We start from the raw sequence: 23,668 nt of genomic DNA on the forward strand, positions 1-23,668 counted from the left end.
AGTAAAAACCATTGAGTTTGATCACGGAAATGCCCAGAAGGATTTGGATACATCTGCAGTGTTGCCATCTATTTGGAATTAGCCAAAAGCAATAAAACATTTGTATCCTGTATTTGTATCCTCACTGGTGTTTCCCCTTTTTCATCAGATTTGATCAAATTAAATTTTATGGTCAAGCAGTTAGTGAATGGGAAGGATGAATTAACCTAAAACAGTAATTAATTATTTGATTTTCTAGTTCCAGGCTGAAGAAAGTCAAGGATTTGTGGCCTTTGTTGGTCTATAGATAACTGACAGGCATTTCTCACTTTTTTTTTTTTTTTTTTTTTTTTTTTAACCCTGTCCTGTCCAGCATCCTAATATACAGAACGGTGGTCTGTGTGCCATATTTTGCTTGACAGATTTGCTCTACCAAGGGAGACATGTTATATACATGGCTGCCCTTGATATTTTTATTATTTTTATTGTAATCTTATTTTCTTTAGTCTTATATGTCAGTGCCGAACCTGACAGGGAGATAGAGGAAGAAAAAGAGAGAGAAAAAAAAAAAAAGGGAGAAAAGGACAGGATTAAAATGTGGAAATAACAGTTGTCTATGCTGCCCAGAACATATCACAAAAAAAAACAACAACATAAACTACCACAGTACTACATGATACCGAAAGAAAGATAGAATGATGATAATATAAAAAATTACAATAGTCATCAAACGTACCTGCAGATGAACGTACCAACACACAAACATCAGCTACATCTAGTGAGAAGCGGATGGAGAGACGAGCACGTTTGTGAGCATGCACGTGTTAATATGCATGTGTGGCCATGCAACAGGGAGGAAATGTGTACCCGCAAGGGGGCCGCGATCACGCCGCACCCCGAAGCATCAGCGGGGGACGGGGGGAGCCCGAGGCCCCAAAGGCCAAGCAGATCCACAGAGTACCAAACCCGGGACAGCCAAAGCAGACAGAGCAGCGGCCCACCCGGACCAGAGCAGAGGGGTCCCCAGACCGGAACCCCCGGCGCGACGGGGCAGGGGCACCGGGCAGCCCAGGGCGATGGCTTTTTTAAACAGAATCTGTTGGCCTGGAAAAAATAATTTCCGGGTGTAGCGTCAGGTCTGTGGATGTAAATATAAACATGTGTGGTATCCACTGAAAGTCCAGAATCTCAGCTACCAGCTCAGCAAAACCATTTCTATCACCAACAAACACAGTGAAGACAACAATAATTAAAAGACCAGGTACACAAAGTCTGAAAAATATGTAAACACAGATGATGTCTCCACATTAACACATCGCTCACATCGCACAGATTCCACAGCTGGAAGTTTCATCTCGCTATGACCAAGATTCACCAAACCAGAGGCAGAAGAAGACCTGATTTATGCTTTACCTTTGTAAAGTCAGAAAGCAAACATTTATTAAAAAAAAAAAAAAAAAAAGAAAAAATAAAAAGTTTGTCATTGTCTTTTGGGAGCAGTTTCCCATCCAAAAATCACAATGTTCTGTCATCTGCATGGGTTTTGACAAAGAGAAACGTCAGTTCTTCTGCTTCTTTCTTAAGTATATATATATATATATATATATATTCTAACATTATGCAAATTGCAGGGTTTTACTTATGTACCATGGTGGTTTGTTGTTGTAGTACTATTTGGCCATGTTGTAGTACCTGCACAAATGCACAACTTTTTCTCAGTATGATGCAAATTTCATTTCACTTGTGTTGGTCCTATTTCAAATCAAAATGTCTTGTGGTATTGAAATTATACATGCTGATGTTGCAGTACATTTTAACAAAATCCTGCAGCCCTAATTTTTACTATTGAATTGTCTGGTTGTCAGATAAATTCAGAAATCTACAGATGTTCATAGCAAGGGCCAAAGAAGCTCAAGTACCGGTACTAGAAAAACCAATGGATAACCAGGAGGCCTTTGCTGCCCTGTGTTGACTAACAACACGAAGACACTGACTTTCATGTTGTTCCAGCTGATGTTCATGCTGTTCAGATGAAAACTGGGCTCCCATTTGACTTAACAGTTTTAAGAATAATTTTCTGAAAAGACATTTTGTCACAATATTCTGTTTCAATGAAACTCTCATTTTAGTCTCAGTTATTCTTCCAAAAGGAAAAAAACTAAATGAGATAAAATTATTGTACATGCTGCTCTGTTTGTGTGTGAGTGAGGCTCACACACAAACATGCACTCATTTGTGGGTGTAGGTGTATAAGTAGAGCGCTGACAGAAAAATACTTATCTATTATCTGTTACTGTAAACGGATCTGTGGGCTGGAACAAAGTGCTTCATGTGCTGGCAATAAGAACAGTTTCATTCCACTTAATGTGCAGTACTCATGTTTTTATACTCTGTGTTTATTTGCCATAGACAACATAAGGAATAACTATTTAGACTTTAGCTGCGGTTTCATGAAGGTATAATGTATAAATTTACTGCTTTGAAGCATCTTAAAACAACTAAAACAACATGATAGTTATATATTTGTGTGCAACCAAACATTTTCTGACAATAATCAATAATTTTACTTGCCGGTCAGCAACTTGTTGTTTGGTGTGCTCATTTGACAGTAAACACCAATAGAATGAAATATCTGATCCATTGAAGTTCTTACTAGCAATGTTACCGCTGTTTGGGGGGAAGTTTCAGAAATTACATTTTTATATTTATTAGTGCACTTTTTATTTTACTTTCTCTATTTGTCTGGTTTGTGCTTGTTTCTTGACAGATATGTTGTAATTAAAAAAAAAAATTATCCATAAATTTAATACTTTAGAATGAAATATTTGTCTTGAAGCTACAGATTTAAGATGCAGAAGCTAGAATTTTTTTTTCATATTTTCCAGGTTTTAGATATAAAATTATTTAAAAAGAAACTGTACATTAAATGTCTTTCGTTTTCAATAAATTAACCAACGTAAAGGGGACTCATAAGCAGATAAATAGCTATTGATTGTGTCATAGTATAGGTGTTTCGTGATATTTTAGAGATTTTTAAAAAAAAATGTGCTTATCTGTGCTCACTGGTGGAGAAGCATTGTACTGGTTACATAATATTTTATGATGAGCTGTGAGTGGTAAATCTATTGGTCTAGCAATAAAAATGCACAATTACTTTACCTTTCGATTAATAAAAGTAAAGTAAATATGGGAATATGGTCTTTTCGAGAAGTTAAATGAATTAATTCAATGAACGCTTGGTCTCCTTGATCTACTGACAAAGCAGCTCCAACAATGGCTAACTGATGTTTTTTAGCCCTGAACAAATTTATACTTTAATTCATTCTGGGTATGCCACTGTGTGTTTTACAGAGAGCTGTCAGCAGAAGACCAGATTGCTTTGTTGAAGTCGAGTGCCATTGAGATCATCATGCTGCGCTCAAACCAGTCATTTAGTCTGGAGGACATGTCCTGGAGCTGTGGGGGACCCGACTTTAAATACTGCATCACTGATGTTACAAAGGGTTGGTTGCATATCACTGTCATACACAAACATCACAGTAGAATTATCCATGGGACTGGTGGCTGCTTGACAGTGTTTTTCTGTTTTATCTGCACATAAAGCAGCTAAAGAATCGTGTTTGGCTTCCTTAATTTGACTTACCATAAGAAAAATGGTTATTGTTTAGGTTGATAAAACAAGTTATATATTTTTTTCTTCCAGTTTTATGTAACAGAGTCTTATCTGTACACTCTTCCACTTTACTGTGAGGTTGGGAATTCAGGTTTTTTCATGGACTCAGTAAAGCAGCCACAAACACACACTGTACTCGTTCATTCTTACATGCAAGGCAAGAAGTAATGCTGTCTGTCCGCAGTGTGTAAATACACAGAGAGCGATGAATCTTCTTTGAAGCTTTCTAATGCATAACTGTGTTTTCATTCATAAGCCATCAGAAAACCGCTTTATATATTTTCCTGGATTAGTGCAAGAAAATGTAACTGGCTGCAGCGCTAACAGTATGTTTTTGTCATCCTCCACAGCGGGTCACACCCTGGAGCTGTTGGAGCCGCTGGTGAAGTTCCAAGTTGGTCTGAAGAAACTCAACCTGCACGAGGAGGAACACGTGCTGCTCATGGCCATCTGCCTGCTGTCTCCAGGTACTGCTGGTGTTTGTGTCTTCATGATGTACTTTTTTTCAAGCATGCTATAAAAACTGAGACTAGAAGTTGTGAGATGGTTTACTGGATGCCAGCTTATCAGAAAGTTTCCATTCTGACCTAAATTTCCCCCAGTAACCCTGTGTGTGATGCTGCCAGTAATTCATGTAAAAGCTTTTCCTGGAAGATGAGAATCTCTGTTCTCTCTGCTCTCTATGTGACAAAAAGAGAACTGATCATAGAGTAGATATGTTTTCTTTAAATTATTTTTGGGCTTGATGACTTTAGACTAGTGTCAAAAAATCGATTCTCAGATACTAATCGATTGTAAAATTTAGTATCTAGTTAGATATTAATCAACACGGGTATTGATACTTAAAGACCTCTTTGGCATCTGCTGGTTCACGGAGAGGACCAGCCGCCTCTACCCATTTTAAACTGGCCTACAAGAGGCTCTTACTTGAGCTGCAGCAGCCCAGTTCAGAGCTGCAGGAGGAGCTGATGTTCTGCTTCAGAACCAGCCGGAAGTTGCGAGAAGCTGAAGTCAGCTATTGATACCATTTATTGTAGAATGTAGGCGAAAACATTTAAAAAGTTAATCTTTTAAAATGATTTTTATTAGAATTATTAATTGATCTAGTTTAGAAAAGTAGATCATCTTAACTAGTTTGTTCTGTTTTCTTGACCTCTTCTCAAGTATTGTGAAGAAAAGGATACTTACCTAAATAAGTGCATGATCTTATGGTTGAAGGTTTGTTTTTGTTTTGTTTTTTTTTCGTTTTGTGTTGCACCACAGTGAGCAAACAGTATGACAACACTGTTCAGACTGTATTAAGACTGTATCTCTGCACTAATAGGGATTTAAAATAATTCATTTAATTGTTAATGTTTTAAATTTATTAAATTATTTTTGTTGTATTATTTGGATTAATTGTTTTTTTTTTTTGTTTGTTATTTTTTTGTAGCGTTCTGACTTTAATTAGAAATATTTTTTCCACCTCTATAGTAGTAAAAATAGTATGGAGTATGGATCCTTAGTATCGGATGTTGAAATTTTAGCATCGTGACACCCCCACTTTAGACACATTGTAATATTCAAGCTAGCAATAGAAACAATTAAAGATAGGAAACTAGAAGTAGCTGCAGGTAGAAGTATTAAATATATATTTTACTTTCATTAAATATGTATTTTTTTACTTTCTACTTTGACTATTACGAGAGTTTTGCTTGGGATTTTTCTTATTCAGATAACACAATGAAACCCTAAGCAATCAAGCATAGTTATAATACAAGAGAGAGTTATGCAGCATGACTGTCCATGGTGGAGTCTATAAAAAGTTCATGAATACAGGCAAAGAGCAGCATTAGAATATATTTTTACAGTTAAAATGACTCAGAATATCTCCTCACCACTGTTCTTACATCACTTAAAAATCGACTTCATGACTTCATCTGCATGTATTGTCATAGAGTAGCTGAAATATCTGCAGCAGCATTATTGTAAAGCATAATGGAACATTTATGTCATTGCACACATTTTTCTCCAATATCTTGTTGGGATAATCAGAGCGCTGCCTACAGTCTTCTCCAGCACATCCCAAAGATTCTCACTGGGGTTCAGGTCTAGACTTTGTGGTAGCCACTCCAAATTTTAAGTGATATTTAATGTTCCCTGAACCACTTTCTCAAAATGTGATCCCAGTGAGTCCTGGCATTGTCATTTTGGAATATACCAGAGTCATTAGGAAAGAAAAAATGTGTTGATGGAAACATTTGGTCATTCAGTATTTTCAAGTAGTCAGCTGACCTCAGTTTAAGCCACAAAATGAATAGATTAAAATAACCTCAGCGAAAAGTGGTTTTAAGTTATTTGCATTGTGCACAAAGAAATGATCTTAATTTCGTCATGATTCATCCCTGTCACTTGTAGTGTTGATTTTCTTTAATCTCAACAAACCTTGAAGTGGTCATTAAGAGTTTTCTTCGTAGAAGATGATGGTCACTTCTATCCCTCTAGGTTTAAACAGTTGCTGAAATTAGACCCAATTTTAGTTTTCGCAATCTCTTTAGTTGTATTTGTTTGCTTGATTTCGACCAATAATTTGACCCTTCACCTTTAAACCACATCATGTATTTTCTAACATGCAAGGTACTCCTTATCACAGGTAGGATTAAATCTCTTGTTATCAATTGGACCTTATGAATCACAGCGGCATTTTATTTTCACTAGAAGTCTCTTACATATTTGGTTCATTAAACTTAGGTGGTTTTTTTTCCTTTTCAGTCTTTGTCCAGGTGCTGTTTATAACAAAGGGCATATATGCCAGTTGAGAAATGGACATCTGCTGAGTGCAGGGAGGATGTTGTAGAGTGAAGATAGCAGCAAGGTCACACAGAAGAAGCAAAAGGGTGTGCATACCACAGCTGAAACATGTTTCTTTCTTTTCTTTTTTTTTTTCAACAGCAAAAGAAAATCAAAATCATTAAATCCATGTAAATAAAGTGACCAAAAGCTGTTTAAACATATTTTTGGCTTGAAGTTGTCAAGTCAGTGTAGCATTTAGATTTAAGGACATTAAGAACATGTTTTGAGAACAATAATCAGATGAAGAAGAATTAACTGATTATGGATAATAATGTGTATTGTATTATGCAGTTATTTGTTTAGTGGAGCCTATTTTAATGCAAAAATGTTGTTGAGAAAATGCCTTCTTTTGTAGGGAACAAAACAAATATTGTACTCTGATATGTTTCTTCATCCACCTCAACCCACGTCCTCCCCTACACTTGCCTTCCTCTTTTACCGTGTGGCTTCTCTCATACTTGACTAAAAACCCCCATCTTCTCAACTCCACCCTCTTGATTCTCTAATTGCAGATCGTCCAGGCGTTCAGGACCACGCCCGCATCGAGCAGCTCCAGGACAGTCTGTCAGAGGCTTTGCAGGCCTACATCCGGGTCAACCACCCAGGCGGCCGCCTCCTCTATGCCAAGATGATCCAGAAGCTCGCTGACCTGCGCAGCCTGAATGAGGAGCACTCCAAGCAGTACCGCTCGCTCTCCTTCCAGCCCGAGCACAGCATGCAGCTCACCCCGCTGGTGCTGGAAGTGTTTGGCAGTGAGGTGTCATAGCGGAGGAGAAGACACGTGTGCACACATTCATCATACACAGGATAATTAACCAACCCGTGCTGCCTTTCCCTCAAGAAAACTGCAGCCTTCATAAAGCCTTGGACATGTGGGAGAAAGATGGATAATCACATATGTAGACGGTTATTTTCACCTCATCTATCAACCCCCCCGCCTTTTACCTCGAGCAGCAGAACTCAACCTTGGCCATTACTGGACCTCTGGATTCATAATCATAAGACATACAGATATTCTTGTGGTTTCAGCAGCAGTTAGCCCGTCAGATTATGATCTGACTTCCATAAACAGAAAACTGCATTACAGTTTAATGCATATGCAGATATCCTGACTCACTGACATCCTCATCCTTCAACTACAAATGAAAAAAGAAAATCATCCACGTTTTCCCCTGGAAACTACTTCCTGCAATTTTTTTGTTAAAGTGATGACAGCTTGATGGATGTGACCATCACCTCCCTTTCACCATCACCATCATAGCATTTCTCCATGTTCACAACATGACCATGACGGAAATAAATGCACAGATTTACATCAATTACCCAAGCTGGGAAATAAACTAAGTGTAGATAGCTATAAACTATTGTTGGTTTACAGTTTAACAGCAAAGGCATCCAAATATATTAAACATCAGAGGTCATGCACAAGCTCGCACTAAATTCATAGAAGATGCTTGGTTTATGGATTTTAATATACTTGGCTATGATGGGAATCGAACAGGTGTGTTATCTGGTGTGTGCCCCTGCCCTTTGAATGTCTATGTGCAAGAAAAAGTCTTAGTCTAATGAAATGAAGACACATGTTGGGAATGGTGGGAAGAAAGGTGCAATTTGGAGAAACAAGGAACGATGGAGGGGGCTGCAAAAGTTGGATTTCCCTATTAGCAAAGGGAGTTTAATAAAACAAGAATGTATGTATAATTCTATATAATTAAGAAATGATAAGTATAAGCTGATATATGTGTGTATATACAGTACCAGTCACGCGTGTGGACACACCTGTCCACACGCTTGACTGGTAATGTATATACAAACAGATACTTCTGAGAGTGTTGAAAAATGTAGAGGATCTTAAGGCCCCTCCTCAGTTCTGTGTGTGGATGTCATCTTTTAGAAGACATGTACATGCACACACTGAGAAGTGTGTGAGGAGTCCTTCTATTTTTGCTATATGTGTACAGTGTGTGAGAGTATTGATGGACCACAAGGGGGTGAACGTCACAGGCTTGTATGAGGGTCACAGTGCAAAGAAGCACTTCTCTGTTGGACTTTCTCATTTTGGACCTGTGAAGTTTGTAGACTGACAAATAGTGATTATACAGAAATATTCGTTTGGCTGGTTGGATTGCTGCTACGACAGAGCTAGATAGTTGGATAGAAACCAGCTGCCAGCTGTTGCCTCAGGGATAGTTTGTCTGACGATATTGTGTACTTTTTATGGTGTGCGTGGCGTAAGCTTACAATCAGGAGACAGAGATTGTTTTTAAAGCTCTAGGCATCACTGTGATTTGTAATCATATTGAAAAACAGTATAAGGAAGCTAAGAGATAAACTTTTAGAAATGATTGCCACAAGCTTCTCATTCCTCAGCTTATCTGATTATTTAAAAACTTATGATCATGTTAATAAATTTATGAGAACAGAAGAGCATTTTTAAATAAACTGATAAAATGCCAATTGATATCAGCCTTAAGTTTACGGCTTTTTTTCAGGGCAAAGCGATTACTCTTAAAATGGTAGCAGTGTTTAGTTATAAAACGGTGTACAGTTCTTTGTTTTTGGAATAAAATCCTTTAGATGCTCTCAAAAGCAGGGCAATGATTTAAAAAAAAAAGCATAAGAAAGATTTTTTATATATATATATATATATATATACTGATGATAAAATTAAGCCTCCTACTTATTTGTCACATTTATATCATTTCAACACCAGCCACATAAGCAAGGTTTATCACTACTATATCACTACATATCATATCACATTTCTGTTAACATGGTGCATGCTCACCTTTCATGCAGGCCTGGATCACCCCCTTGTGGAGAAACTTTGTAAATACCACTTGCTAAGTCTGTACATAGAAACTAATGTAGGTATAATACTAAGAGAATTAAATTGCTGACAAGAAGATGCTCTGGAGATACAATGCTATATGCAATTAGGAGATAAACCCTAATGTTGTACTCAACCTGAATGGACAGAGGTGTCAAATGTTGATCAACTTACTGAGTTGTTTCAGGAGGCACTGACGAAGACTGCTAGGTTTGTGACCAGTATGACAGTTTTGTCCATCATCCCTAAGGAAATTCAAATTTTCCCAATTTCTTGTCAGCAGAGTAACGATTTGGAGCAAATTTAAGTCAGGCTGACAAGCATTACAAAGTACCTTGATATCACCAAACTGACCAATATAGTCTCTCATAACCATCCCTCACTGCTGGGACTAGCAGATCTGAAGCATCATAACTGTAAAGGCAGTGAACATTCCCAGTGACAGTTGGACTGAGCATTCCAGTTGGCTCATGCAGGATATACACAGAAAATCAGTCTGAACACTTTTAACTCTCTGGCAGCCTATAAAGGGCACCCAACAACTCAGTAAGTCATCACTTTAGGCGTCCTGTCTGTCCATTCCAAGCTTATGGATGTATGTCTTTTCTCTCCTCAATCAATCAAGCTTTTAACAGTTACATAGTATATACATTATATTTTCATTTCGGCGAACATATGATTATCTGTTTGTCAAAATTGTTGATTTTAATGTGTGTCAGGGTTTTGCTGTCTAGCTGGTGCTTGGCTTTCTGCGCTGGAACATTGTTATAATGAAGCAACATTGACCTCTGGAGCCGTTTCCAAGTGCATGTGAACAAGCTCCCTGTCCCCAACTCCTCAATTTCAAGTGAGCAAACTTCTAATAGCCCTGTTTAACTCTTATTTGGACCAGAAATGGATACTAGTACCAGTCCACATCCTTTTACAAATGGAAGAAAAAAGGTTTTCCCTGGAGTTGTATCCTCAAGGGAAAGAGCAAATTCATTTGTCAATGGAAAGACAGTCCCCAGCTTCTGTATACGTACAACTTCTTTTTGCAGGAGCTAATGTCGAAGACACTCAAGTGATCATTAAGTAACACTGCCTCAACTTACTGACAGGATTTAGCCAGTGGCAGACCACTGCAGCAACAGCTTTGGCGTGCCTCTTCGTTCATCAGCCAGCCATCTAACCTCCTATTCATCTACAATAGCCAGTTAAAGCAGGATTTCTCTTCATAGCTTTAAGTCAGCTGCCAGCCAAGCTCTGCTTTGGAAATCTGTGGTGCACCAAGGCCTAGTAGGAGTTTGGGATTTAGGGAAACAGCTGCTGTGGAGCCGGACATGTCACTTGGTGGGAAAACGACCCCTCTGTCATGTTTGATCCAGGAAACCTTTGGATTGGACCTCCACCAGACTGTGCAGATTCTGTATAAAGATCATAGTATTTTTCAAATGAGAATTGCCACAGTTAGATGTAGTGATGTGCTCTACAGGCAGAGTGTGCAGAGACTGACTGAGACATTACCTCTAAAATCCAAAGTGTGACATTATCATGCTTTTTACTCTGTGTCACTTCTCAGCTTTTAACTTTCAGATTTTTATCAATCATTGTCCGTTGTTATATAGTTGTTGAAAGACTTTTTTTTTATTTGCATTCATCATCAACATCTACATCATCCGATTCAAAAGGAATGCAGGACAGGGTAAAAAGGGTAGACACTTTTCTCTTTTTAAGGTTCGGAGAGTGGCATGTCATTTCTTACCTCTGCTATCTCACTGCCAAATGCTGACTTTCCTATGAGGATGATTTCTCATTAATAATGGTCAAATTTTGGGGTTATAAATGTAGAACATAATAAAAAATATAACTTGCTTGTAGTTTTTACATTAATGGTCAACATCATGGCTGATTGTAGAGGTCATTATTACTCAATGAACCTAAAAAAATACTGAGTTATCTACCCTCTTTACCCTTTATCCCTTCAACCCAGGTCAGCAGCTCCACCTCAGTAGCCTTACTTACAGAGACCTCACTCAGCTGGAAACATTTAACAGATACCTCAGTAGTTTACAGGAATACTCGTCACAATAGCCTTGCAAGGGAACCAAACATAAACCCATACCACACACACACTCAGACACACTACAACGCTGTCCTCAGCAAACCTCTGCAGTTTTTATGTCAAATTTACAGAAATCTGGTAGCTAGTTATTGTAAAATGAGGGATGTCCAGTAGAATCCTGTTGCCAGTAGGTCTCTAAGTATACGAGAGGATCCCAATGTTTCTAAATGTTACCCGTCACTCTGCTTTATACGGTCTCTCCTTAACGCTGCCTCATTCTGTATTTTCAGCCGTTATCTCTCCAAGCAGATGTTGTGCTGCTAAGCTTCAGCACTGCGTTTAACCAAAAATACTACCTCTCCTGCCCGCACATAGAAAGATAACATATTGCAGCATGATTGTGTCTAACACTAATTTAGAAGTTTTTTTGTGTATATGTACAGTTGCGCTTTCTTTTTATCTCTTTTCAAATGCTGGAATTTTTTTTATACCTCAAATCTCTACATAAGCCTACAAATCTTAACTCTGCCGTGTGGAACTTTTACTGCAGTTTATTTTATCCTGACTGTTGTTTCTCTATCTTTCTTAGACCTCTCCTCTGAGCATCAAGTTTCTTCTTTTTTGTAAGTCTAGAGCATCAGATTTTAAGCATTGCTTCTTGCCATGGCCTCAAACCAAACCTCTTCATGCAACTGTCTATGTTGCTATGGTGACACCACATGCTGTGTTAAACCAGTCATTGCTTACTGGCCTAAAATTCAAGATTTAAACTGAGATTTGTCCGTAAGGGTTAATTGAAAGCACCCTGTAACTCAGTAGCATAAAAAAATACTCACACTTTTCTCTACCCTGACCTTTGAGCTTCACATTATTCAGAATCGTAGAAGAAAAATCTACTTACGGTACGCTAACACAGGTTAACGCAGGACATTTTTAGTTCCACTATCTCACTTTTGCAAGGCCTTGCTTGTGATGCATATTCACATACTTGTAAAAGTCCCACACTCCAGCTTTATTCTTACTGATCAGAGGCCTCTATTGCACCATTTTTTTTCACTGAAGTGTGTAAGTGAATGTTAAAAAATCTTTGCATGGAAACAAGTTTTCAGTTACTTTGCTGCTGTGACCAAATGATGTTGGTTCTTCAGTGTCATGCAGAACAAAAGTTTTCTGACTATTTTCTAACAGTAAAAAGTATTTGATTTGGATAATTCCTGCTCTGACTACAGAAACTCAAGTTAGTCTTGCTATAGCTTTACAATACAACTATTAGTTGCCATAGTAACTCAGCTGACACGGCTTGAGAAAATTTCTGATGCTATAGCTGTTTTGGGGTGATTTTGTCTTCTTTTTATCCTATAAATCTTCCTACTACGGAACATTATTAGAAATGCCTAAAACTTGTTTGTGCTGTTTTTTCAACACTTTAATCTTCATTAACTTGGTTTTATAAATTAAGATTTAAACACCAGGTGAGGTTGGTGTAGACTTGTGATAACCTCAGAGAAAAAGTAGAAAATCTTTAAAGTACCTAACCTTCTTTTTGTGAGTTATAATGCTAAACCTGTGCCGTACAGTCGTAAACCTCTCAGTTAGGCTTGAGCCAACGGGTTCAGCCTCACACAGCTGTTCAGAAATAAGGCATGAAGGTCTAACAGTTTACTTTTAATTACTAAAAAAGGGGAAATTGTCAGTTATGATCGGTCAAAAAAAAAAAAAAGAAAAACTGGAAATAACACCCAATGCAGTGACCTTCAGCCAAGTGTCGTCACTGCAGGTTTCCTGCATGCTTTCTCTTGCTGAAGCTCTCCTCAACTGTCTGATAAGGGTTTGCTACATTGGGATCCCATTTTAGTTTCTCTAGATGCAAACTGTGTGTTGTTTAGTATGCTCAGCAGTCAGGCATGTCGCATACAGCCACTGCAGCCCGGCATTCTCAGCACTCTGCCTTCTTCCATTCTAGTTGTAAAAACTTTGGTTTGTTTTTCGCTTTCACTCAGTTTTCAGGAAAGCATACGCTGCGAACAACACACCAAGCCTTCAGCGTACACTCTTCTAATTATTAAGGAGTCACTTCTCAGCTCGCAGCTGTTAGAAGTCCACTCTCTTTTTAGGTTCACTTGTTACCATCTGATGTTGTTTATAAGAGGACTGAATAGTGTCTCAAAATTATATTTGATGATACAGTTTTAATATCAACAAATTATTCATCTAATGGTCTTTTAGTGAAAATGAGGAAATTGTGATAGATTTTGAGTTTATCTTTAAAAAGAGTTATGTCCTGCTTGACAGCCAGGAGGGTTTTTTTTAATTAGAATGATTCAGTTTATTATTAGATTACGCTTAAATCAGCTCTGATCTGTAAAAGCATACATATTCGAGCTGTTCTTTATTTCAAATGCCTCATTAGAAGTTTCTGATTTGAAATGTTTTGGCCCGTGTTTAAACCTGCGGAGAATAAGTGTGTAAAAGTCAGCTTCTCTACTGTTGTGACAGACGGATAGTTTTCTTTCGTGACAGATGGTTCATCTGTTGCTCTGATTGCATTTCTCTGCTACCTCTTTAAATATGCGCTTGCTCACACACACATGCACTTATCGACTGCACTCACAGGTGAACTCATTGACTGAAAGACAGTGAACACAGTACACTCATTCAAACACACACAGACACACAAGTGTGCACTTCTTGTTCCCTCACCAGCAGGTTTTTTGCCAATGATGCACTTGTGTTTGTCTTTTAAATGCTCTGCTAAACGTACGTCTGAAAATGATTTGTCATCATTGTTATGTTTTATTTCTTTCTTTCTTTTTTTTTTTTAAACCTCTGATCTCAATATGAAAACCTGGGCCAGACAGGTGATTTGAAATAAATTCATTTTTAACTCATATGTACTTTTAGAAAGTTTCATGTCTTTTTAAAAGAAAACATAAATGCACATATTGCTCAGCTAAGTTTTACCTTGGTGTGCCTAGAACCCACAGCCTTATTTTGGGACAATATCAGGGGTTTTAAACCAGAACACATGTTGTTCGGTATCGGACAGATTCACTGAGTTTCAGTGGCTCATTTGTTGTTTTTTTTTTTTTTTTTTTGTCTCTTCATATCCAAACATTTGTCAGTTTCTTCAGTTGTAAGATTTTAAGTCAGCAGTAGCTTGCTAGTGGGAGGTGCATGTCCTCATAAGGAGGTGCTACGTCAGTGTTTATACTGGTTGTGATTCATTCACAGTTATTTATTCCCCTTTTAATTGACCGTCAGTACAAATCAGACGTCCTGTGCTGACTCTGCAGATGCAATTAAGCTGAATTTCATGTATTTTGACTTAATTGTTGAAGTCAAATTACATTAAATAAAGAATTCCCAGTGAACTGACTTATTATCGTCCTTATGAGAGCAATAAACAAAAACTTCAATTCAGTTGTTTTAAGCAGTGTCCCAAGATAAGTATTTTTACCTCCACACATGCACACCACCATGCAGTAAATGTCACCGAACCGTAGTGCTTCTAGCTGAAATTAGTCTTTTCAAAATCCACAGTTGCCATGGCATCGCTGTTGATGGCACCATCAATAGCCTTATATGAGAAGAGTTAGTGTTATTCATACAGTACCTTAACCAATGTCTGTCTTTGTGGTTGAATCACCGCCTGTCTTTTGTGTTGCTCTTTTCTTTTTGTTAATTTTGAAGCTGATTCTTTTGATTACCTGTATTGTATGTAGTAAAATACTCATAATGTTTTGGGGAAATCACAAATAAAACAGCTGTACATAATGATGCATAACATATCTTGTGTTTCTGGTTCTGTTTTAAGCTTTATTTTGGCTATAGTTGGCTGGAACCTGAGGAAAAGCTGGCTGAACTAAATGTGGGAAGCAGTAAGAAAATGCATTTATATTTGGCAGAGCTTTAATCCAAGATGGCTCTCTGTGTGTTATTTGGATTAAATCTCTGCCAAGTATAAATGCATACAATGATTTATGAATATTTTTGGACCTGCATAGATAGAAAAGGGGCACAAATCATTATCTTTACTCAGATAAAAAGGAAACACACTGAAAGGAATATGGATCAAACATGTGTTTTATTACAAATATTTGGAATTTTCCAGTATTATTAGTCAAAACTATAAATGCAGTAAATGAAAAATTAAGTTTTTATGTTTAAAAAAAGGTGCATGTACATGTATTTGGTCAGTAGAGGGCGACAAGACACTTCAAGAAAACCTGATTTTTTTTTCTTCTTCTTTTTAAAGGCGCCTTTTTCCCTCTGATTAGGCCTTTAAAATCTCTGTGGACATTTCAAAGCGTTCTGTAATTTATTGCTTTAAAGATCTATTTATTAAGAATCAAAGTTAACTAAATGTCAGTATTGACAACAGACAGTGAACTGCTTGGTGATGCACCTCTTATAAGAACAACGAGGCAAACAAAACTACACTTACGGTGGCAGTGTTCTGGTCACGAGATATATGATATTCAGCACTATGTTTTTATAAGTGTAGCCTCATGTGAGGTGAAGAATCTGTGTTTTCAATACTTTAGAATAACTAGCTTGCATGTCCTCCCCACTAAGCGCCAGGTCATGTTTGCAAATGAGAACTGGTTCTCAAACATTTTTTTTTTTACCTGGTTAAATAAAAGTTAAATAAAAATAAATTTAAAAAGCGGCAATCAAGACATTGGCTCTAAGGAGAACATTTCATGATTTTCTTACTGTAGTGTGATCAGTGTGTGTGCCTACATGTTACTCATACACATTCTAAACATGTGCACTAACACCAGACTCACTGTTTCAGAGTACCTTTGATTTACCAAATACTCTGGATTGTAAAACATGGGACTGTCCCTGGTGGTAATTTGTACTTAATTTAATTTTGTTTACTGATCACCTTAATGAACTATTTCCTCTTAGTAATACAATCCAAGCTCACAATGTGACACAGGAAATGGAAAAACAAATGTTGGCATATAGTTATTTAACTGTTTTTGTTTGTTTGTTTGTTTTCTTAATAAACTTTTCTTCAGTTTGATTAGATATATGTAAAGAAATCCAGTCCTCTGATTTTTTTATTTTATTTTTTTACAGTCCTAAAGAAAGAATAACTAAAATCACTTGGTTTAACTAAGCACATAGGCAAGAGCCTCGCACTGGACAATTACTGCATGGATGATTATATTTCAGCTGACAACGAGTTGTTTAACCCTCGTTGATGCAGTAAGTGGCTTCCACGTCAGAAGACACATGTGATTGTGGAAAAGATGTTTATCTGTTTCAGAAAGGTCAAAATATTGGCATCAAGCAAAGAAAACATTAAGGAAATGCTGAAACTACTCAAACCGGGTTAAGAACTGTCCAACACATTATTAGAAACTAAATGGATAGTTGGAAACCATCATCTTCAAGGACAAAATGTGGTTGGAAAAAAAAATCCTGAATCGGTTATAACTTAAACTTAAATTGAAGAAAAACAACAGTAGATTATTAGGCATCTTAGGCATTAAGAAGAGAAAGCATCTAAGGAAATTGCAGAAGCGACTAAATCTGGGTTAAGAACTGTCCAATGCATTATTATAAACCAAATGGATAGTTGGAATCCATCATCTTCAAGAAAGAAATGTGGTTGGAGAAAAATCCTGAATGATGGTGATCGGTGAGAAGTTAAATTAAATTGAAGACAAACAACAGTAGATCTCAGCTATGTTTAATTATGAAAGTAAGAGCATTTCCAGGTGAACAATGTGAAGGGAACCCAAAAGACTGGGACTTAATAGCTGTGTAGTCACTAATTAGTGAGGTTAACTGGAGGAAATTACTTCATTTTACTAGGAAGCATAAAGTTTAGTCTCTGGAGGAATGAAAGAAGGTCATGTGGTCTGATGAGGTCAGATTTACCCTGTTTCAGAGTGATGGGAGCATCAGGGTAAGATGAGGCAGATGAAGTGATGCAGCCATTGTGCCGAGTGTCTACTTTTTAAGTCTGTGGGGGCAGTCTATGATCTGGAGTTGATGCAGTTGGTCAAGTTCAGGTTCAGCAACGTTAGGTGTCCAAAGAATGAGGTCAGCTGATACCTGAATATACTGAATGAGCAGGTTATTCCGTACATTGGATTTTTTTTCCCTGATGGCATGGTCATAATCCAAGATGACAACTCCAGGATTCATGGGGCTCAGATTGTGAAAGAGTGGTTCAGGGATTAGGAGACATCATTTTCACACATGGATTGGCCACCACGGATTCTAGACCTGGACTCCATTGAGAAACTTTGGGTTGTGTTAGAGAAGGTTTTGGGCAGTGGTCGGACTCTCCCACCATCAACACAAGATATTGGTTAAAAATTAATGTGAAACTGGATGGAAATAAATCTTGTGACTTTGCAGAAGCTTATTGAAACAGGGCCACAGCGAATGTGTGCTGTAATCAGAGCTAAAGACGGTCCAACGAAATATTAGTGTGTGACCTTTTATTTTGGTGGTAACTTTTTTTTGGCCAGGCAGTGTATTATTTGCTGATGCCAACAGAACAACAGCTGGAAACCACATACATCCCCTTTTTTTCCAGCTAAATGTCTTCACAGAATTCACAAGTACACCAGGGTCATTTTAAGGAAAATGAAGAGACGGGAAATGATTTAATCAATTCATGACTACTTTATTGTGCTTTTTTTTAAAGTTGTTTTGTGTTGATCATCAATATAAGAACAGTTCTTTATTAACACCTAGATTTAAATACTGCAACAGAAAATAAACACAAATTAATGTAGATTTTCAAGATCAAGTGATTCTGGATACAGTTTTTCCTTTAGATGCTTTTATGGTTCATTTCAAGGAAAAGACTAAATTTCTATTTTGAGACAGGCTTTCTGTAGATATAACCTGAACTGATTTGTTTGTAAGTTGAAACCACAGACAATATTAACTGGATGGAAATATGCTGTGTGCACCTCTGGTAAGGAGTACTCCCTCTGAAGTTGTTTAGTTTCGGCTACAGTTCAAATTTGTCATGAGTATCAGTGGATTAACTGTGTGTAAAAAGTATGTCTGACTCCACTATATGAAATGTTATATCTTTTTTACCTTGTTTGTTCTGCAATTTTTACAGTTTACCTATTACATTATGTGCCAAAAATGGAGAAAAGAAACAAAATATTCACAATTTAGCACTCCTGGTTATAAATTGTATATCCTGCAAATGTTTATTTTTACATACCATATGCTTATTTTTCATAGATTTTATTTTTGTACATGAGAATGCTTTCCCTTGTTAAAAATCCCTGACATTAATGGCTTGTTTTCCTGCTGTGTCACAGCTTTTCTGTTAGGTCCATGTCAAGGCACAAGATGAAAACTATCTTACAGTCCAGTTGGGTGTATACATGCAGGAGAAATCCAACTTCCAGTTGCTTGTCTAGTTGTTAATCTAACTTTTAAAAAATTCAATGTAATAAGATTTTAATAAAAAAATGGTATGCATGTGTTCAAAACAGTTTTTTAGTCAAACTAACACAAAAATTGAGTTCTTATTTCTAAAGTTCAACTCAGCTTTATTTGTATAGAGCCAATTCACAAAAAAATGTAATTTCAAGGCATGTTAAAAACACTGTCGAATTCAATACAATTCAATTATTCTCCAGTTTTAAAAAAAAGAATCATTATATGGTCCACATCAGTCCAATTTATAATAGATGGCTGAGTTCAAGCCAGTTTATGAAAATAACCGTCTAGTTAAGGAAACCAATGAATGTTGTGCAAATGTACTAACCGAGATTTTTTAATATATTTTTTAAAGAAGGTAAAAACAAAGCAGGGTACACGTATGTTACAAGATCCATCCATCCATTATCTTGACCGCTTATTCCATTTCGGGTCGCGGGTGAGCTGGAGCCTATCCCAGCATTTTAACAGGTGAGAGGCAGGGTACACCCTGGACAGGTCACCAGTCTGTCGCATGTTACAAGATGAAAGCTGAATATTAAGTTACCGGATTTAGATCAATACAGGACATTAAAACCTTCCACTGGATATCAGAATAATAAAAACCCTTCTTGCTGAGTTGATAGCTTAATGGAAAGGCAAGCTTTCACATCCATATGTTGGAAAGCTCACATCACTGCCTTTAAGTGAAGAACGAACTAACAAAGGTCAAAGGTTTTGCAGGGAGGAACCTCCATCATATCAGTGGCAGTTGTTGGATGAAGGCCAATATCAGCAGCGTGAGACATCAGAAAAGCTTCTGCAGTAGAAATTTGGTTGAACACAACAATTTGCTCGCCCACTATCCCCCTTGATGCAATCTGAGCGGCTCGCCCACCTTTACAGATGAACAATTTCCATGAATGCGGCGGTAATAGCAGCAGACGCTGTAGTAGATTGCCGTAGCAGACAGCATGTTAAACACAGGTCAGGCCCAGAAGTCAGAGCGAGGGAGTCTCTTTTTCCTATCCCAGAATTCCTCCCAACCCACACACACATCCTACAACGCAGCCATCGAGTTCAACTGAAAGAAAAAAATAAATAAATAGAGGATAAGAGAAAGTGCAGGAGGGTTTTTTTTTTGTTGTTGTTGTTAAAGGGATGACAGAGATTGATCCTCCCTGCAGAATAGATTTACATACTGGAGGCAGATTGGCAAGAAGAGATGGAGGAGACACCGTGATTTGTTTAATCTGCAAGGGTTAGTATAATTATGTGATATATATATATATATATATATATATATATATATATATATATATATATATATATATACATATACATATATATATATATACTACAGAGATAATTAAAACAACGAATGGAGGAAGTGCCACACTACTGTGTCTACAACAAGGCCCAAGCTGTTGTTTTCACATGCTCGGCAGAATAAGACGAGAGGAACAGAAAAGATAAACAAAGCAAATAAATAAGTGATGATCTCTCCCGTCTTTTACAGAAGGAGACCCTTGGGAGGCGCTCACCAGTCCTTAATTCCATTTCCCAAAACAGACTTTACTATTTTTACCCCCGCCTTGATGATCCCCAGAGGGAAAGCACCCGCTCCGGGCCGTTTGGTTTTCCCGCAGATATGTCGTCCCTAAAGAAAACCCAAAATAAACATGCGGAAAACCACAAGGATAAATTTGACTGCTTGTGTGGAAAAGCTTGGAGTCTCCATGATTGCGCTCTCACATACTTAAAAAAAAAAAGAAGAAGGAGAAGAGGAAAGATTACAGAAAGCTGAGAACAGATGGAATTGGGTGACATTAAAAAGGAATGTCAAAAGTTTGTGACACGTGTCATATTTTTGGACTGAACACTGGAAAAGTTTGCAGACACATCCTGAACATCTCATAGAGCACACTTTAAATACTTTAATGCTGACAAGATAGAAAACAGATAAATAAGGATAAAATCAACTGTGCCAGAAGGAGGAAAAAGAGGTCGTGTCACGTCTTTTTCTGGTCATCTCATATGGGCTAAGTTTAAAAATAGACTCTCCTGTGGTGTACTTCCTGTTTGCGAGACCTCTGATCTGAAAGGAAATAAACGCCACAGTTAAGACAGGCAGAAAAACACCATTCTGGTAGGACAATAGATAATTTGTGCTGGGACGAATGTGTGATTCAAACCGTAAATACAGACAACACAAAGACAGAAAGAAAAAAAAAAAAAAAGAGAAAAACTCTGCAAAGTAAATTTAGATGGTGTCAGAGTTAAGGGGTGGAGGAGCTTTGCTGAGGGGAAAAGAGAAAAAAACGATTCTGCATTTGGGAAGATGTTTATTGCAGACCCTCATTTGTCAAAAAGCCTTCTGGATTATACACAACTTTAAAATGTTGACAGAGGAAGAAAATAACACTGAAATGGATTTTTAAACCGAAAACTAACTTTTTAACCATTTCTATAGGTGGAGTGACTCAGTTTGATTTCACAGCATAGTTGGTTATCATCTGGACAGATCAAATGTGTAGAGGAAGGAGGACCAGATGCTGTAAATACTCTAAACTGTTTACTCTGCTTATCGCAGTGAAAACTGCTCTGACTCTTCTCAGTCCTCCCCTGGCTGTTTTTTTTTTTGGCTTCAACACATCATCGCTGACTGTCTAGTTACTCAACTCAGCTACAACTCCCACTTTGATCCACATGACTGAAGCTTGTCCAGCTTCATGTAATGAGATTTGAGGGAGAAATTGTTGAGAAATAAACACAAGTTTTTTTGTTTTTTTTTTTAAATTTAAGGGCCACTGGATAATAATTGTTTGTTATATCACATAAGCCTTAAAAAAGAAAAACCCAATGAGATGTATAAACTGGGATGTATCACAAAATGACCAAAATACACTTAGAATGACCCAAATAAAATGACAAAGACACACAAAGAAATGAGATAAACAATCAAAGGTGCAATTAAATTACCAAAATGAGGGACAAACTGATGGAAATTCGAGATTCTTGTTAATTTACCACCTCTCCTATATTACTAATTAATTCACCTGCATACTTGTGTTTTCAACCCGCCCTCTTACCTCCTTGGTTTTCTACATACCACTGCTTGCTCTCCTGTCTGGCTTTTATTATTAAATTGTTTCAGGGGTCCTGCTTTGCTCTACTAGTTTCCTTCAGGCTTTGTAAATAAATGTCAGGGGAAGGCAATCAAATATAAAAGTATCCTAACACATTGAGACAAATTACAAGTTGGGCTTTGCTGAGTGTGAGATGTTCTTTTCCCAATCATCTTTAATTCTAATAGATGTTTTTCCACATTTCTTGAAATTCTGTTGAAAAAGCCCACCAAATTCTGGGTTGAATTACCAGCTTTGTCTGGGTAAGTCAACCCAGGTGACTGAGAGATACTCCAGGTAGTTCAGGCCTCAGCCTGGCGTCAGAGGTGGGGGCTAGATCACATTCTTTAGCTTTGGCATGCTCCTGACCTGACAGAATCTCAGCTCTTTCTGTACATGTTAACATGGACTGAGATATATATACTTTTTGTAAACAGTGCAATAGAAAAACGTTTTACAAAATACCCTTAATTTTGAATAAAGAAAGCTACGGAAGAAGAAACAAGCAGGTAGACAGCTAGTGCTACAAAGAAGAAAAGAGTAGCTACACAAATTGAGCACAGCAAATTTTAAGAAAAATAGATGGAACTAAGCTTTCTTTATCTTTTTGCAAACAAGCCCGCGCTGGTTTGAAGAAATTTAATATTTTGTGCAATGTAGCTTTCATCCTAAATCATGTGACAATCACTGTCCTAAAGGTAAAATTTTAAGACTTTTATCTTAGACAATCATTTCTACTTAGTTTTGGTTAAAATATTTTGGACGCCAACCAGGACTAGACTTTCTAATCCATAATATAAATATTTCAGTCTCCACCCTTGGTTTGGTTATGATTTGGTTAAATAGCAAAAAGTAAGAGATTCCTTTGTTATGTTAATATTTGTGTCCTTAAGTGTCCGATTTATTTTAACCCAGTGGGGAGCTGTTTTGATTTCATTGTTATTTGAAGAGAAAAGAGAAAGAGGGTTGAGGAAGAACAGAAGAGGAGTGTCACGGGTTTGGTCGTGGTCCCTTGTGGTAATACTTAATAACAAACATTAAAAATACCACTGAAATATTCTCACCGCATTCCCACGCTCCTGCCGGCCAGAACATACACACACAAGCATGCAACCACATGCACATACACTGTATACATACCGATGAACCTTACGCTTCTGCTGCACAAACAAACACAGACTCATTAATTTGCATACCTGTACCAAACGAAAACACTTGGAGGATCATCAAAGCATTCACACTGAGACACACTGGAACACGCTCGTATTGCATTTGTGGAAATCTTATTGGAAATTATGTTCAGCATAAAACTGTGTGTGTGGGATATCAATAGGCGAAGCAGCTCAATAGAAATGTTCAGTGAAGCTGTCAAACACAGTGACACAAACGGCCCAAACGTAACCCTTGATTACTACTGAATATCAAACTGAATGTGCATGTAAACACACACACATAAAGGGGAAGGGAAAGATGGCTGTTTCATGAAGAGAAAAAACACTTTATATTTTGAAATGATGTCAGAGAAGGAAAAGTGTGTGTGTGAGATTTTACCACTCTGCTCCACATGGTTTTCCCAATTACAACCCCTTCAACGATTATCACCAATTAAACTGCTATTAATACTGTTATTAGTTTCACCCCAATCCTCCTGCGTGTGTTTGCACGTGTGTTTTGGTCTTGTCGCCAGTGGCTTTCTGACCTCGTCTCGAGGTTTGGCAATCCCAGCCAGAGATTCCTTTCCATCCACCCCTCCCTCCCTCCCTCTGTTT

General features: G+C 37.5%; 1 protein-coding gene across 1 annotated transcript in view; it reads left to right on the top strand.

The window, feature by feature from the left end:
- LOC121651269 (vitamin D3 receptor A) overlaps positions 1–15,142 on the top strand; it is a 73,419-nt gene extending 58,277 nt beyond the window's left edge. Inside the window, exons 8-10 of the mRNA XM_042003309.1 lie at positions 3,331–3,482; positions 4,003–4,119; positions 6,997–15,142. Coding sequence (XP_041859243.1) covers positions 3,331–3,482; positions 4,003–4,119; positions 6,997–7,250 — 523 coding nt within the window. The 3' untranslated portion in view covers positions 7,251–15,142. The remainder of the gene's footprint in view (positions 1–3,330; positions 3,483–4,002; positions 4,120–6,996) is intronic.
- The last annotated feature ends 8,526 nt before the right edge of the window (positions 15,143–23,668 follow it).

This window comes from Melanotaenia boesemani, chromosome 13 (assembly GCF_017639745.1).
Source record: "Melanotaenia boesemani isolate fMelBoe1 chromosome 13, fMelBoe1.pri, whole genome shotgun sequence".
Taxonomy (NCBI): domain Eukaryota; kingdom Metazoa; phylum Chordata; class Actinopteri; order Atheriniformes; family Melanotaeniidae; genus Melanotaenia; species Melanotaenia boesemani.